Raw genomic sequence first — 15714 nt, forward strand, 5'->3', positions numbered from 1 at the left:
TCTTATTATTATTAGTATTATTATTATTATTATTACTATTCGTGCTCGTGCCCGATTGGGCGGTCGCGCGCAAAAAAGACCCAAAACCTGCTGGGAAGAAAGAGACGCGGCTGTGTCAAGTTGGCAGACACACTGTTCCAAAGCGGAAACGCCATCTACTTCCTGTCAACGTAATTTAGCCAATCTTTAATTTTGAAACTGCTTTTACGTTCTTTAATCGTTCACATTATATTTTACTTGATATCATTTTATTATAACACCTGAATATCAACAGGTAATATTTTCCAACGCTTTCCAACGCATCCCTGGAGTCCGCTTGGTACTTTTATTTCCTCGGTTATGACCGGAAGTTATGTTGGTAGACATTTAATGACGCCAAGCAACGGCACGGATGAGGACGAGAGGGGTGCACATCGGTGGGGGACTGGGGGTGAGCACAGTCGTGTGGTAGGGGGTGGACAGGAGGAAGCTCTGCGTTGAGGGACACTCGCACATTGTTGCCAACTCGAGGAACGGCGAGAACGTTACATGTGACTTTTTATTCCAATGTCCTGGTAAGCTTCAACCGTTCGAATGGGATTTGAATCTCGCGTACACCTGCCAGTGATTTCCAGTGACTGCGGCGAATTCATTAAATTGCCCAGCACCCGCATGGAAGTGGCTACAAAAGGTTAACCGTAAATACAATCCGGATTTTTTAAAAGTTGTTTTGTTCGCATCACGGTTTTGATATAAACTGAGTTATTTGTTTTGAGTCACTAATTGTGGACGGAGGACGAGCAGCGTGATGACGAACTTGTTAGCAAACGTTTACGCCCTCACGTCATCGGCGTTGTCATTTTTCATTGTAGTAACATTTTTATTAATGCACAGGCAGGTGCATTTAGTATTTATCAAGAATGTAAGCATTTTCCCTTTAAACGTCTCCATTTGTTTGTATAAAATGAGCATTGAGGCACCAAATGTAAGTAGCATTGTTATGGGTGTGTATTGCTAACCTGCAGCAATTTACGTCATACAGAAGATTGGTTGTATTTGTTGTATCATAAAAATGATCATTTATCTTTTTGTGCATTCCTCCTCAGATTACCATTATAAGTCATCAGTGATATTTTCCCATTCTATCCATGCTGGTTGGAGGAAGAAGAGTCGCATGAGTCACTTGGTGAGAGCACAGCATCTTGAAGGATCTCAGAGCTGATGGCGTTTGCTGTGGCTCAACCGCAGTGGGTGCAGACTTGAACCATGGCTGACCACACTGCCGGACCCTCAGTGGTGATCTGGAGAGAAGGAATTGTTTAAACGGACGCTCCTGAGATTGTGCCTCTTCCTCAGCTGTCATCTGAGCTTCTCTGCTACAGCAGACCGGTCATGGGTCCTCTATGGGTGCTGTCGGTGTCCATGTTGACGGTGTGCGTCGCCATTCCCATGGACGCGGCGGCGGGGAGCCACAGCCTGTTTACCTGTGAGCCCATCACGCTGCGTATGTGCCAGGGGTTACCCTACAACACCACCTTCATGCCCAATGTGCTCAACCACTACGACCAGCAAACGGCCGCTCTTGCCATGGAGGTACGCTACAGTATTTTAAAAATGGAATTGTACAACAAAATTCAAGCATATGCGGGAGGTGAAATTTTATCAATGAAATACAGGACCATCCCTTATGGGTTTAAATTTAATCATTTTGAATGATATGTTAATGGAAGTATTTTTTAAATCCCTTCAGTCCGAGCAAATGGCAATCTTTATTGTTAGTTTTGTGAAAATATTGTGGATTATTTTTGCGGAATCCCTCCTACGAACAGGAAAGATCAATGAAAAATTATACTAAATTTTTTGACAAAGCTAATTTGCAAAACTGATAAGGTTCACTATTTATGTAAATATAAGCTTCATATTATATTTAGCGATTTAAAAAAAAAAACTGCTTTATTTGTTAACTTAGTTCTGTTTCAGCCTCAAACAGGCGTAAACACATTTTTTATTACATACATCAATTTTATATTAATACATACATACATTCAATTTTCTACCCTGCACTATTTTTTCAAAATTTATAATTATTAAAAAATATATAAAAGCTGAGTTGACATGGACTAGTGGTTAATTACTCAAAATAAGCGGGTTTGCATCTCAAGTTTCTGACTCAAAATTGACATTTTATGTCATGTAAACACATTGAAAAGCAAAAGTAAAATTCACATTTTTTAAAAGTTTTTCTAACGATTCAAATGCAGACATATTCACACGTGTTAATGTGGTGCAACGTGCTCATCGCCTATGCACGGAACGTATTCATCCTCGCTGCCGAGTCCAATTGAAGCAAGCTCGGTGCGACTTACGCCACTCAAGCTAGCTAGCAACGAGTTTCGGCTGACTAGCTAGTGCGGATAGCGGTGATTAAGCTACAAAATTATGACAAATATCATTCCCATAAAGGGATGATGATGAGTAATTAACCGTAAGATTTCTTTTATCCATCATATGAAAGAATTATGTTTTTTTTTTTAGACAAATTGAATTAAAAGCAAAGCAAAATTTTCTTCTCAAATAAAATTACCTTTTGTCAAGTATAAAATAATGGCAAATATATAATCCTCATATTTAGACCAAAATACTAAAAGTGGTGGTGAAGGTAGATATGGTCTTCATCGAGGCTTGTTGCCTTTAACACGGTATCAAAATGATAGCCTACTTTCGTCTGAAGCCTGGAGTGATTACAAAAACAATAAGAAAATTAATACTTAATATCAGCCCCCAAGGCCAGCGGAAACAGTGCATTATTAAACGTATGTAGTCCCTAAAATAGTTGATGGTGTTACATTTAGAGCATGTTCCTTGTGAACCATCTTAAAATCAAGCGACATTATGAACGCCATCTTAACATACAATATGTGCTTGCTTTCAGTTTGTTTCCATCAATGAATTAGAGATGCAAAATCCACAATTCATTGTTTTTCTTTATCCTCGAGATAATCCGTACATTTCACAGCCATACCACAATCAAGGAGCAGATGCATTCCCTCATTAAATAAATCCCATATTGGATATACTGTTGGCTGATCCTGCTGGAAGAGCAACTAATGACCCCAAACAATGACAGAACCGCCCCGGTGTCACCTCTGTTTATTTCTATTCCGAGCATTTTGATCCCTTAGGCTTGCTTTCCTTTCCTAATGTCACCCCTTGACCCAGTGCCAGCACATCGGAGCAGTGGTGTTGAAATGTCGCCGGCCATCTGTGCGCCCGCTCCACCTCGCTTTGGCTGTATTGTCCAAGCCAGGGCAGAAAAATAAGATCCAGAGTTATGTAACTGGATCACGGTTCGCGTGGCTTTCGGGCACCGTTTCGCACGCTGTGCTTTTATCTGCCCTCACCACAGAAGATGATAATCTCTTTTATTTTGTTGTCTGGATTATTATTATTTTTTTAAATCGCATCCCTTCAAAAAAATAAAAATAAACAAGTGTCGTTGATTCGAGTACCGATCGCAGTGTGTGGTAGTACCGTGAACAGCGAGAGCACGTCTGCTTTTGACGGTGTTCACTTTGATTGGTCATGGATCCACAATTAAGTCTCTTTTAGAGGCCAATAATGCTGGTTGCGTCCAGAAAAAAACAAAAACACAGAGACTAAACGGGTTCCAAATCACGAGGACCGTTGCCCCGTTCAGCTCTTGTTTAGTGGCTAACTCGCCCTAGATCCAGTTCATGGGAGAATTCAAAGTCTTTAAGATGTTCAAGGCAGGCAAATGAGAATTGACAGATGATTTTAAAAGGAATTAAGTTCCTTGAATAGTCAAGACAATGATGATGAATGCCGTGCACCGTGAAGAAAGTGGGAGTTGGACCGGAACCAACGCCCGTCGTACTTTTTTGTAGACCCATTTAAGTATTGTGCTGCTGGACCATTTCCGGGGTCTTGGCTGGCGTATTTTATTCTATAGGTTCATGACATGTAGATCTTTAAACATTCTAGAATTGCTTAGGGAAACCCCGGAAATGTTTTTCACAAATTTGTGTTGGATTTTTCATTTTTGGTATTCCTAGCTCTCCGCTCAACCCTCTCACCGTTGACCGGAGAATGACCTCACAGCCAAAGTGGGGCGGCGCCCCCAGGGCTGGGAATTGGTTATTTCTGGGCCGCAATTATACTGTACCGAAGATAAGTGGGAGCGTGGCGGATTTGACTGGCATGTAAAAAAAAAAAAAAAAAAAATCCCTCCTTTGGAGAAGAATGAATACGGACCAGCGTGGCTTCATCGCAGCCAATCACTGAAGTGTCCTGGACATCCAGAACAGATGGCCTTAGTGTACAATAAGCTCCCAACTCGTTGATAATAAGCGCTTCATTTTTTTGGTAGAACGCCCCTTTCCTCGTACACAAGCTTCCAGAATGCCACTCGACATGATTGATATGAAGCCCAAGCCGAGTCTTTTTTTCCATGTAGAGCACAGGTGTCAAACTCAAGGCCCGGGGGCCTGATACGGCCCACCACATCATTTTATGTGGCCCGCGAAGACAAATTATCCATCAAATTCGTGTGTCATTACTAGAATTGCAAATTGCCTTCACTTATATCTTTTTTAATTATTTTTTTATATTTGACCAGTTTTTACTTGTCTGATTTGAAAACGAGTTCTTTGTCAGTTTGTTTTGTAGCTTTTACTGTATATAATATGAGGTGCTCATACATTTATTTGGGTTGACAGTCATAATGGCCCCCCGAAAGAAGCTATGACTACAATGCGGCCCGCGGAAAAAAAACGAGTTTGACACCCCTGATGTAGAGCCAATGAAAAAAAAAAAGTTATTTTGTGTTGTGCACTCCACAAACTAGTGTACAGCGACACAAAGACTGGCCTGTTTTGAAACGGCTCCGTCACATCTAAACCCATGTCCCTTTCATTGAAAGTTGACCTCCGTACTCAGGTTTACAGCACGTCCAGCCAGACTGTGTCGTGTTACAAGTGTTGTACGGAATAGTCCGTTTTGGAACCGATACTCCACCCACGCTGTGCGAACAGGTTTGTGAAGGAAAAGCACCGATGCGCCTTGCTAATAAAGACGTATCGTTGCTAAACACTGGCATAGAAAAAGGTCTGGTAAATCCGAGGCAGCGTGACCTAGGCTTTAAAAGACTCTCTTGTTTTATTTAATGTCCGACAGCGTGTTTATTGGCTGCTGACTGAATGAGAAGGCTCATCCAGAGAGCGAGGCGCCACTTCTGTGAGTGTTACACACTGTGGCAGGGTTTTCAAACTCTTTCTTAGCCGTGAATGACACGGCCCGACTTAGTCGACCCATCCCTCTGCTCTCTCACCCGCCATCCCCCCCCCCCCCCGCCATGTCTTTTGTCCTTCCCCTCCCCCTACGCAGGGCTCACCCGTTGCCCAGGAAACTGTCCCAATTGTGCTATTAACAAAGAGACTGGAGGCTTTCTTGCCTCCCGGGAGGTGGTCCCCTCCGCCCCGCACCCTGACCTCCTCGAACCTTGCGTCCCCACCCCACACACCAGTGATGCATCAGTCGTTGCCATGGCGCTAAGGTTTGAAATTTGAAGAATGGAATGGCTGCAGATGAGGGACAACGGGGTGATGGGAGGCACTGACGGAATAGATTTTTCTTTTTTTGTTGTGGGCAAAAGATCAGATCAGCACAGACCATTCGGCCGCCATGCCCATCAGTCACAGCTGCTGTCATTCAAAACAAATTGCTTGAGCGTTAACAAAAACATATGCTACCACGTTTGAATGCACTTTATAGGATTAGGCAGTATTAATAATTGATAGAACTCTGATCTTAATCATATTCAAATACGCAGCATAAGCAGCAAACGGCTCAGGGGTGAATCCAAGGTCAAGGCTGGTTCTTTTCAGTGCGCCACACAAGTTTAGTTTAGTTTCACTTTAAAAAAAAAATAAAAATAGAAAAAAAGCAGAAACGGAATCATTGTACCTTATATTCAGCCACAAGCTGGTTTGAAATTCGAAATGAATCACAATTTCAATCTTCGCCATAACAGTTAGGTTTTTGCCTCTCTTCTGTCTCTGTCCATCTGTAATCTGGATTATGCAAGGAAGGCCCGATTGTCTTTGAATTAGGTGAATGCGTGGCGGCTTGTGCGGCTACATGTTTTTAAATACTCATTACAGACGGTAAAATCGCCGTCAGCAAAAACACGTATGTTCCACTGACGCGCCGGTTAGCACGTCCGCCTCACAGTTCCGAGGTGCAGGGTTCGATTCTAGTCCCGCCCCCCGCCTACTACCCAAAGACTGCTGGGATAAACTTCAGCACGTCCGCTACTTTCGTGAGTTAGTATGCCATCACCTATGCAAGTCGACATGGTGCTTGCTTCTTCCATGTTTTGATAATTGGACCAGTGGCTAGCCAGCTGTTTCCAGTGTAGCCATTAACATTCAATCCCCCCAGGCTTCTCTTGGACGGATTGATGATAGTAGTCGCTTGGGGTCTAAGGGCCATATGTCTCATCTACCAGCAGCTTCGGCCCGCCTCACGCCAGCCGGTCCGCTCGGCGGCTCTTGTAATAAAATGCCTGTCGGCGTAGTGAAGAGGTGGAGGAGGGGAGCTGTGGAATAGTGAAGGGGGTTAAAAATAGAGAATGATGGTGAGCGGGAAGAAACTTTTTTTTATGCACATCATCAGGTCTTGTGTGTTTAACCATTGCGGTGTTGCCTCATTTGAACTATGTCAGTCGCCTGCAGTAATCAAAACCATCAGAAAGATTCAAATGCAAGACCTGGAATCATTCTAATCCTTTTACATAAATGCGGGTGGCAGACTGCAGTCCAACTCGATACCATGAGTCGATTTCGGAAATGGAATTAGGGCAGGAACATATTTCCAAACAATCTAGTTTTAGCGCCATCTGGAGTAGATTGGTCAATTCAAGTTTGGCATTTAGTTTCATTGAATTATAAAAACACCCCTTGAGTTGTAATGGGGTCTGGGTCAAAAAAGTGGCTAAGTGGCTAAATGTTTAATTTGTTTTTGGGCACAGTCACAGCTCCTCCCCTCCTCGAGCAAATACCAATACCCCCCCCCCCCCCCCCCCTGTCTTTCCTCCCCCTCTCTCCCTGCCTGCCACTGTCTGTCATACTAGCTTTGCATTTGGGGGTGGGAGGGTCCAGGATTTGGGTGTTGTCTGGATGCCTTTTAACATTATGGTGCACCTAAAAGCGTTATAGAACTAGTCCTGGATTACCTCCTTTTTTTTGTACTTGTTTTTTGCAAACTAATAGAAACAAAATCAACAGCAAGATGTGCTTGACGGACGATCAGTTCCACACTTTGAGCAAATTGAACAATGCGCTACTGATTATTAGTCTCATCACAGTCCTAATTTGTGCTGATGGAGGAGTGAGTGCGATCATGTAATAAAAGCACAGTACTGTACTTCCGTTGTTACTTTTGCTTGTGTGTACACAGAGTGCCTCATTGTGTCAGTCAGTCACAGCGTGGTCCTCCTCGATACACAAAGGCCCCGTCAGCAGCACTACGTAGTTGTGTGTGGGGGGATGTCGAGCTCGGCTTCCCCCTCTGGAGGTTGGCGAGAAGGAAGACGGATGCTCGGGGTGCAGGGCGGGGGGGGTATAGAGGATTATTGAGACAGGGCCAGTGTTGTTTTTACACTTTCATCAACTTCAACTGTCAGACGACATGCTCCGTTGCCTCCTTTGTGCCACTTTGGCCCACATTTCATAAACACTTAAAACACACTTCCTGTATCTTTTGTAACCCCCCTCTCCTCTCTCCTCCCCTGCAGCCCTTCCATCCTATGGTCAACTTGCAATGCTCTGCCGAGCTCAGGATGTTTCTGTGCGCCCTCTACGTGCCCGTGTGCACCGAGTACGGCCGCATGACCCTGCCCTGCCGTCGCCTGTGTCTGCAGGCCAAAAGCGATTGCTACAAACTCATGGACATGTTTGGTGTCGGCTGGCCTGAGGAGATGGACTGCAAGAGGTTGGCGACCAAAATCATTCATGGCAATCGAATTAAATGGTGATGTTGCCGTCCTATCCAATCGTCTTGTCACCTGCCAGGTTTCCAGACTGCGACGATCCCTACCCCCGTCCCGTCGACCTCCTGTCCAGCGCAGAGACGACCGAGCCCACCATCCCCGTCCAGAGAGACTATGGCTTCTGGTGCCCCCGAGAGCTCAAAATAGACCCGGAGCTCGGCTACTCCTTCATGGGGGTCCGCGATTGCTCGCCTCCTTGCCCCAACATGTACTTCACGCGCACGGAGCTGACCTTCGCCCGCTACTTCATCGGCGTGGTGTCCATCGTTTGCCTCTCCGCCACCCTCTTCACCTTCCTGACTTTCCTCATCGACGTGTCTCGCTTCCGCTACCCGGAGCGGCCCATTATCTTCTACGCCGTGTGCTACATGATGGTGTCGCTCATGTTCTTCCTTGGTTTCCTGTTGGAGGACAAGGTGGCATGCAACGCGGCCATTCCTGGGAGGTTTCGGGCTTCCACTGTGACTCAAGGCTCTCATAATAAGGTGAGCACGCCCGCAAGAGCCGTGTTTGCGCCAAACGGAAAACTGGAATTCATCCTTGCATTTTGCAGGCCTGCACACTTCTCTTCATGGTGCTGTACTTCTTCACCATGGCCGGCAGCGTCTGGTGGGTCATCCTCACCATCACTTGGTTCCTGGCCGCCGTTCCCAAGTGGGGCAGCGAGGCCATTGAGAAGAAGGCGCTCCTCTTCCACGCCTGCGCTTGGGGCATCCCCGGCGTGCTCACCGTCAGCCTGCTCGCCATGAACAAGATTGAGGGAGACGGCGTGAGCGGCGTTTGCTTCGTGGGTCTCTACAACTTGCCGGCGCTGCGCTGGTTCTTGCTGGCTCCACTGGGAGTGGACGTGGTGGTGAGGAAGCCTCGCAGTGATGAGCAAATGTCAGCACGTTAGCAAACAACTGACAAAGAGCTGTCCCTTCATCGGTCAGGTGGGCGTGGCGCTGCTGCTCGCCGGAATCGCAGCTCTGAACCGTGTCCGCATGGAGATCCCCCTGGAGAAGGAGAACCAGGAGAAGCTGGTCAAGTTTATGATTCGGATCGGCGTGTTCTCTGTGCTCTACCTGGCGCCTCTGCTGACCGTTCTGGCCTGCTACCTCTACGAGAACAGCCATCGGACAGTCTGGGAGACGACATGGGTCCAGGAGAAGTGTCGTGACTACCACATCCCCTGTCCTTACCAGGTGACCATAAAAGAGGGCTCACAGAGTAGATGCAGTGGACTAGATGCTAATCTGATGTGTAATCTGGGAATTTACTGTAGTTCAAAAAGAGCAGCATAGACACACACACACATTTCGAAATGGGACGTATGGAACAGTTTCAGCTCAATGGATTATCCTAATACAATTTTAAACGTATTAATGATCATTTGAATCTAAATAATAATTGCAGTAAATATTATTGAAATAAAATTCAGGCAGTCTTGTTATAGATGTACAAAGTAATTGTGAAATAAATGTTACATGAGGTATTTATTTATTTCTTATGAACGCCTATCCTCCTTTTCTCCGTGTTGTCCCCAGTTGGAGCAGAGCAGTCATCCTGACCTGTCCCTCTTCCTGATCAAGTACGTGATGATGCTGATCGTGGGGATCCCGTCTGTGTTCTGGGTGGGCAGCAAGAAGACCTGCTTCGAGTGGGCCAGCTTCTTCCATGGCAAGAGACGCAAAGAGTACGTCAACACTGCAATGTGGACTTCCTAGCGCTCACACACACACCTTTCACACTCATCACAAAGGATGTGTGTTGTGTTTTTGGCAGGATTTACACCGTCTGGTTCAAGTTACGTAATTGTTCTTTAGAATATCAGATATCAACAGATTAGAATCAGGCTTCTAAAAATCGGATAGGCAGTCGATGTCGTGTAGTGACGGGCTGCACAATTTGGACCTTGAGTAGGAACATACTTGACTTAATCCACTTCTTCAGACCACAACAATAGAAACTATCAGTACTACACAGAAGCAATTATGCTTTGTAAAACTTTACATTCTCTTTTTTTTATTGGAACATGACAGCAAAAAAATAATTCAATCAAACTAAAATAATCAAATCAAAAATTTGAATAAAAAATCTAATCAAAATACTTGATTTAAAAAACAAACAAAGGGTTAGTTACATAAGCGTGTTGATTGTGAGTGTGTGTGTGTGTGTCAGGTTGTGTGATGTGTTGGTCTCGTCTTTCAATTTTCTTGTGTTTTTTGAGGCATTTTATTGTTAAAGTCGGTCCTTGACCCCCACCTAAGAGTGTTGAGCCCGTCTCCCAGCAACTCGTCCACTCACCCCTCTCTCCTCTCCTACCTCACCCCTCATTTGTCCACCTTTCCACCGTCTCTCCCTCCCTACCTCACCCCTCCCCTCGTCCCCTCTCGGCCCCTCATGCAGCGCCATGGTTGACAGCCGGCAGATAGCGCGAGAGCCCGACTTCACCCGATTGCTCCTGAGGGACTGCCAAGCGCCCGTCGCCAGGAAGTCGCGCGGCACGTCCACACAGGGCACGTCCACGCATGCGTCCTCCACCCACCTGGCCATGCTGGACGAGCCCCCCAGCGGCAGCACCAGCCGGGCGGGCTCGCTCTGTAGCGGCCGCTCCAAGTTGAGCAGCTACCATGGCAGCCTGCGCCGCTCCCGAGACGGCGGGTGAGCTTTCCACCAAACTGCATTTAGCTGAGCATTTATTTTTTCATTAGATAACAACTTTCCATACTTTTCTTCTTTCTTCACATCCATCAGATACACGGCCTCCGGCTTCCGATCGTCCGACGACCGCGCCCCTTACGGCAGCATGCCCCACCTCGACGACCCGTCCCAAACGAGACACTTGAGCGCCAATCGCCTAGACGGCCTGTCACGGCACGGCTCCGCCCACTTGCTGGACATCCAGTCACGACACGGCAGCGCCAGGGACTTAAGCTGCGTCCCCCAGCTTGCCCTGGGGGTTTCGGCAAATGGCATTCATCGAGTGATGGAGGAAGACACAGCATGAAGTTCGCGTCGTACAATATGCTCGATCTTTTTTTTTTTTTTTCTCTGCCTTATAGCCTACGAACCAACTCTCAAAACAGACTTGAAAATGTTTTTTGGACCCAGGTTTTTGGTGTGAGCATAATGTCCAATCAGGATGAGAAATCCAAAGACTTACTGGCTACTTTTTGGATGCTTTTGTATTGCACCTTTTTGAGCTCCTGGTGGTCTTTAGCTCTCACTTAGCAACTAGTTGGCCTTTTTGTGTGTTGAGCAGCAGGATAGACTGAATCCTGTTTGCTTGATGACTGCACATTCAGGTACATTGGCCTGCTAAAATCCCATTCAGAACGTTTTCATGCTCGGTGAATGTGCTTGTTAAAAAAATTCTTAAACGGTGTGTTTCCCTGAAAAAAAAAAATGGAAAAGTGCTGAATCCAAACTCCTGCCTTACAGTTTGAACAACACTACAATAGGCTTGATTTACTAAGTTAGTAAAAATGGACACAAACTTGAGTATGCCAAATGCGCTAAGATGCCACCGTAGTTCATTTTGTACATTGAACAAGGACTGTATGCAAATTAATTTAGCACGCACCATGTCAAATCAAAACTCTGTCCAGTTGAGATGACTTATCTTGCATATTTCTTGAAATGCCAGAAACAAAAAAAATAATCAGGAGACTACCAATTGGAATCGATGGTAACAAATTGTCGTTTTAGTAACTCACATGCGACAAATCTGTTATAGAATGTACGCACAAATTGCAGCGGCTATTTAGGGGTTGCTGGGTGACTGATTGCTTGGACTGGAAACCGGGGGTGGGCGAAGTATGCTCGTTTATTGTATTCATATTATGTCATATTATGTCTTCATTGATAAACACACACATTTTCTCCCTTTAGTTTATCGACAAATGACTTGGCAACTAGTTCAAGTCTTCAAAAAATAAAAGGTGTCCCTTGAGCATTAAAGTCTTCCCACCCCTGTGTTGACCAAATCATTATTTTGCCCAGTGGCTAAAAGATGTGCATAAGTGTACAACATTTTCTTGGCTTTGTGATTTTTCTTTTGTAAACATTTTTTTAAATAAATGAAAAAAAAAAGCGTGTTGTTTTGACTGACAGACAGCCACACACTGACAATCAGACAGACCAACAGTCAGACACAGACTGATTATATACTTTTTTAACTAAAAGAATCATATACATCATACACATTTTTTTTTTACCAAAAGCCTTACTATCACTATACACAAATAGCGATTAAGTCAAAGCCTGATTAGTCTTTTATTTTTAATTGAACATGACCACACAATGATTCCACTAGATGGCGCCAAAAGCATACTTTACATGGGGTTTGACAATCTTTGTGAGATAAGTAATACTATTGGATTATTAACTTTTAAATAAACCTAAAGAAACAACCAAAACAGCTGAAACTTAAAGGTGCACCTCCATTTTCAGGTGTACCTAATAACAGGCCACTTTATTAGGGAAATGTCAAAGGTCACAGGTGTCAAGCTCTAGTCCTCGGGGCCGCATTCCAACATGTTTTCCAAGATTCCCCTCGTTAAGTGCACCTGCGTGAAAAGTTTTAGCTCCTGCAGAACGTGAAAGCAGCTAAAACTTTTCACGCAGGTGCGCTTAACGAGGCTCACTTGGAAAACATATTGGAACGCGGCCCCTCGAGGACTGGAGGTCAACACCCCTGGTTTAAGTGAAAAGTGCCACACCCGCCCTCACCCCCACATTCTGATTGGCTGGTTCATCTGTGACGTCACACGGACACTCCATTAGGTACACCATCATTTACAAGTGTACCTAATAACAGGCCACTTCATTAGGGAAAAATCATGGTCAAAGCTTAAATAAAAGTGAAAAGTGCCACACCCGCCCTCACCCCCACTTTCTGATTGGCTGGTTGATCTGTGACGTCACTCGGACACTCCATTAGGTACTCCGCCATTTTCAGGTGTACCTAATGACAGGCCACTTCATTAGGGAAAAATCATGGTCAAAGCTTAACTGAAAGTGAAAAGTGCCACACCCGCCCTCACCCCCACTTTCTGATTGGCTGGTTGATCTGTGACGTCACTCGGACACTCCATTAGGTACACTGCTATTTTCAGGTGTACCTAATAACAGGCCACTTCATTAGGGAAAAATCATGGTCAAAGCTTAACTGAAAGTGAAAAGTGCCACACCCGCCCTCACCCCCACTTTCTGATTGGCTGGTTGATCTGTGACGTCACTCGGACACTCCATTAGGTACACTGCCATTTTCAGGTGTACCTAATCACAGGCCACTTCATTAGGGAAAAATCATGGTCAAAGCTTAACTGAAAGTGAAAAGTGCCACACCCGCCCTCACCCCCACTTTCTGATTGGCTGGTTGATCTGTGACGTCACTCGGACACTCCATTAGGTACACTGCCATTTTCAGGTGTACCTAATAACAGGCCACTTCATTAGGGAAAAATCATGGTCAAAGCTTAACTGAAAGTGAAAAGTGCCACACCCGCCCTCACCCCCACTTTCTGATTGGCTGGTTGATCTGTGACGTCACTCGGACACTCCATTAGGTACAACGCCATTTTCAGGTGTACCTAATCACAGGCCACTGCATTAGGGAAAAATCATGGTCAAAGCTTAACTAAAAGTGAAAAGTGCCACACCCGCCCTCACCCCCACTTTCTGATTGGCTGGTTGATCTGTGACGTCACTCGGACATTCCATTAGGTACACCACTATTTTCAAGTGTACCTAATAACAGGCCAGTTTATTAGGGAAAAATCATGGCCAAAGCTTAACTGAATGAAAAGTGCCACACCCGCCCTCACCCCCACCTCCTGATTGGCTGGTTGAGCTGTGACGTCACACGGACACTCCATTAGGTACACCGCCATTTTCAGGTGTACCTAATAACTTTATACATTTTTTTGTACGTGTCAAGAATGTGTATTTGACTACTTGCTTTTTATTTTGGGGGACATCATCACATCTTACACAACGTAAAACACATAGATTTGTATGTTTTCATGCCCAAAAAAATAAAAAGCAATGAAACACCAGACAAGTTTTAACATAAATGTTTATTAAAATAATAGTTAATTTTAAACCAGCAATCTAATATGAAATTGCAGTAGATATATTGGATAACAATATTTAGGCGTGTATATGCATACACGTTATTGAAAAGATTTGGTCTTTCGAACAAATCATTCACTCACGAGTTAACACTACTTTTAATAGTGTAAGGGACTGTTACCAAAACAGGACACCTCAAATTTAACAAACAACATATTGAATTTAGACAGCAAAAATCATCCACTGGAGGGCGCCAAAAGCCCACTTTACATGCTTTTTGCCAATCTTTGTGAGAAAATAATGAATCAGATTTTTTTTTTTTTTTATTTAAAAAATAAACTGAAACCCCTTCAGACGTTTTCAGGGTAAAGACTTAGTATCCCAATTCTTTTGTCCATAAAGGTTCTGTTTATGTTTGCACAACATTTTAAAATGTCTGGAGAGGATTAGTGAGCAGGAATTTTGGAAACAAAAAAGTGTCCAGGAAGCTCATGTGGTAACCCTTCCAAGAAAGAGGCCATCATGTCACGGATGTACATTGCAAAACGCCCACTGCAGGCAACCTCGCAAATAATAGGAAAGAAGGTCTGATTGACCTTACAGCCTCCGAGTCCGCTGAAGGCATCAGTCAGGAGATGGCTGGAGAAAGGCTCCGAGGATCATGGCTGCAGCAAAACACAAGTTGATGAGGGTCATTTCTCCATGAGCTCTGAGGAAGGGATTTTTCATCACTGGACACAGAGGAGTTGGATGACAACGGCTACATCACGGACCTGAGCAAAGATATTTTTCTACCACACACTCAGGACAGGAAAGACATGTCAAGAGTTGACGAGGAAATAGTACCAGAAATGATCCTGGATGGAGAAAAAGCAGATCATCTGCACGTCTCCGACTTCCTGGCGTCGTCGACTCTTAAGGGGGAGTGAGAAGAATGATGAGACGGATTACAGGGAAGGAAAGAAGGACAAACCTCAAATTGGAAACCTGATATTGAGAAGAATGCTTTGAAAGCTCCCATATCAGGTACACGTTTTAGTGTGTGCATTTTTCCAACGGCAAGGAAGGATTCTTCAATTTTCTGCTCTCGCTCATGACATAAACCCATTAGAGGTGGAACTGCTCCTGTTGCTGTGGATCCTGCCTCAAATGAGCCTTTGAATTACCCGCCGGTACACTCTTATTATTAAAATGTACCACGGGCCGAATTAGGCATTTACTTCTAAGGATGACTCTCTGTATCTGTGTCACACAATTTCCAACATTTAATGACTCCATTTGGTCATCTCACCGCTAACAGATGTTCAACATCACATCCCACAAACACGCATGTTAGTTAAACTGAAGACTCTTGATTGCCCGTTCTAGTTTGATTTTTAATGGCTGAGCTGCTTGATATATATGCTCATTATTCCTGGACTTGTTGTTCCCGGTTTTACCACACGATGGCACTACACAATCACGGATAGCATCTGCTTAAAATCCCAATTTACCTGTTGTCTAATTATGAACTGCACTGACACGACGAGATTAATCTAATCATACCTAATGAGCACTTTGATATTTCATGCTCCAGCTACTCCCTCCCATCCTAAGAGACCATATGATCA

General features: G+C 44.6%; 1 protein-coding gene across 1 annotated transcript; it reads left to right on the forward strand.

The window, feature by feature from the left end:
• Positions 1–413: 413 nt before the first annotated feature.
• On the forward strand, positions 414–12086 carry fzd3a (frizzled class receptor 3a). The gene is made up of 10 exons (XM_061271000.1): positions 414–554; positions 1086–1165; positions 1336–1572; positions 7793–7989; positions 8070–8532; positions 8601–8900; positions 8980–9231; positions 9574–9722; positions 10436–10690; positions 10784–12086. The coding sequence occupies exons 2-10, from the start codon at positions 1154–1156 to the stop codon at positions 11034–11036; spliced, it is 2118 nt and encodes a 705-aa protein (XP_061126984.1). The 5' UTR covers positions 414–554; positions 1086–1153; the 3' UTR covers positions 11037–12086.
• The last annotated feature ends 3628 nt before the right edge of the window (positions 12087–15714 follow it).

The sequence above is a fragment of the Syngnathus typhle genome, linkage group LG22 (assembly GCF_033458585.1).
Source record: "Syngnathus typhle isolate RoL2023-S1 ecotype Sweden linkage group LG22, RoL_Styp_1.0, whole genome shotgun sequence".
Taxonomy (NCBI): domain Eukaryota; kingdom Metazoa; phylum Chordata; class Actinopteri; order Syngnathiformes; family Syngnathidae; genus Syngnathus; species Syngnathus typhle.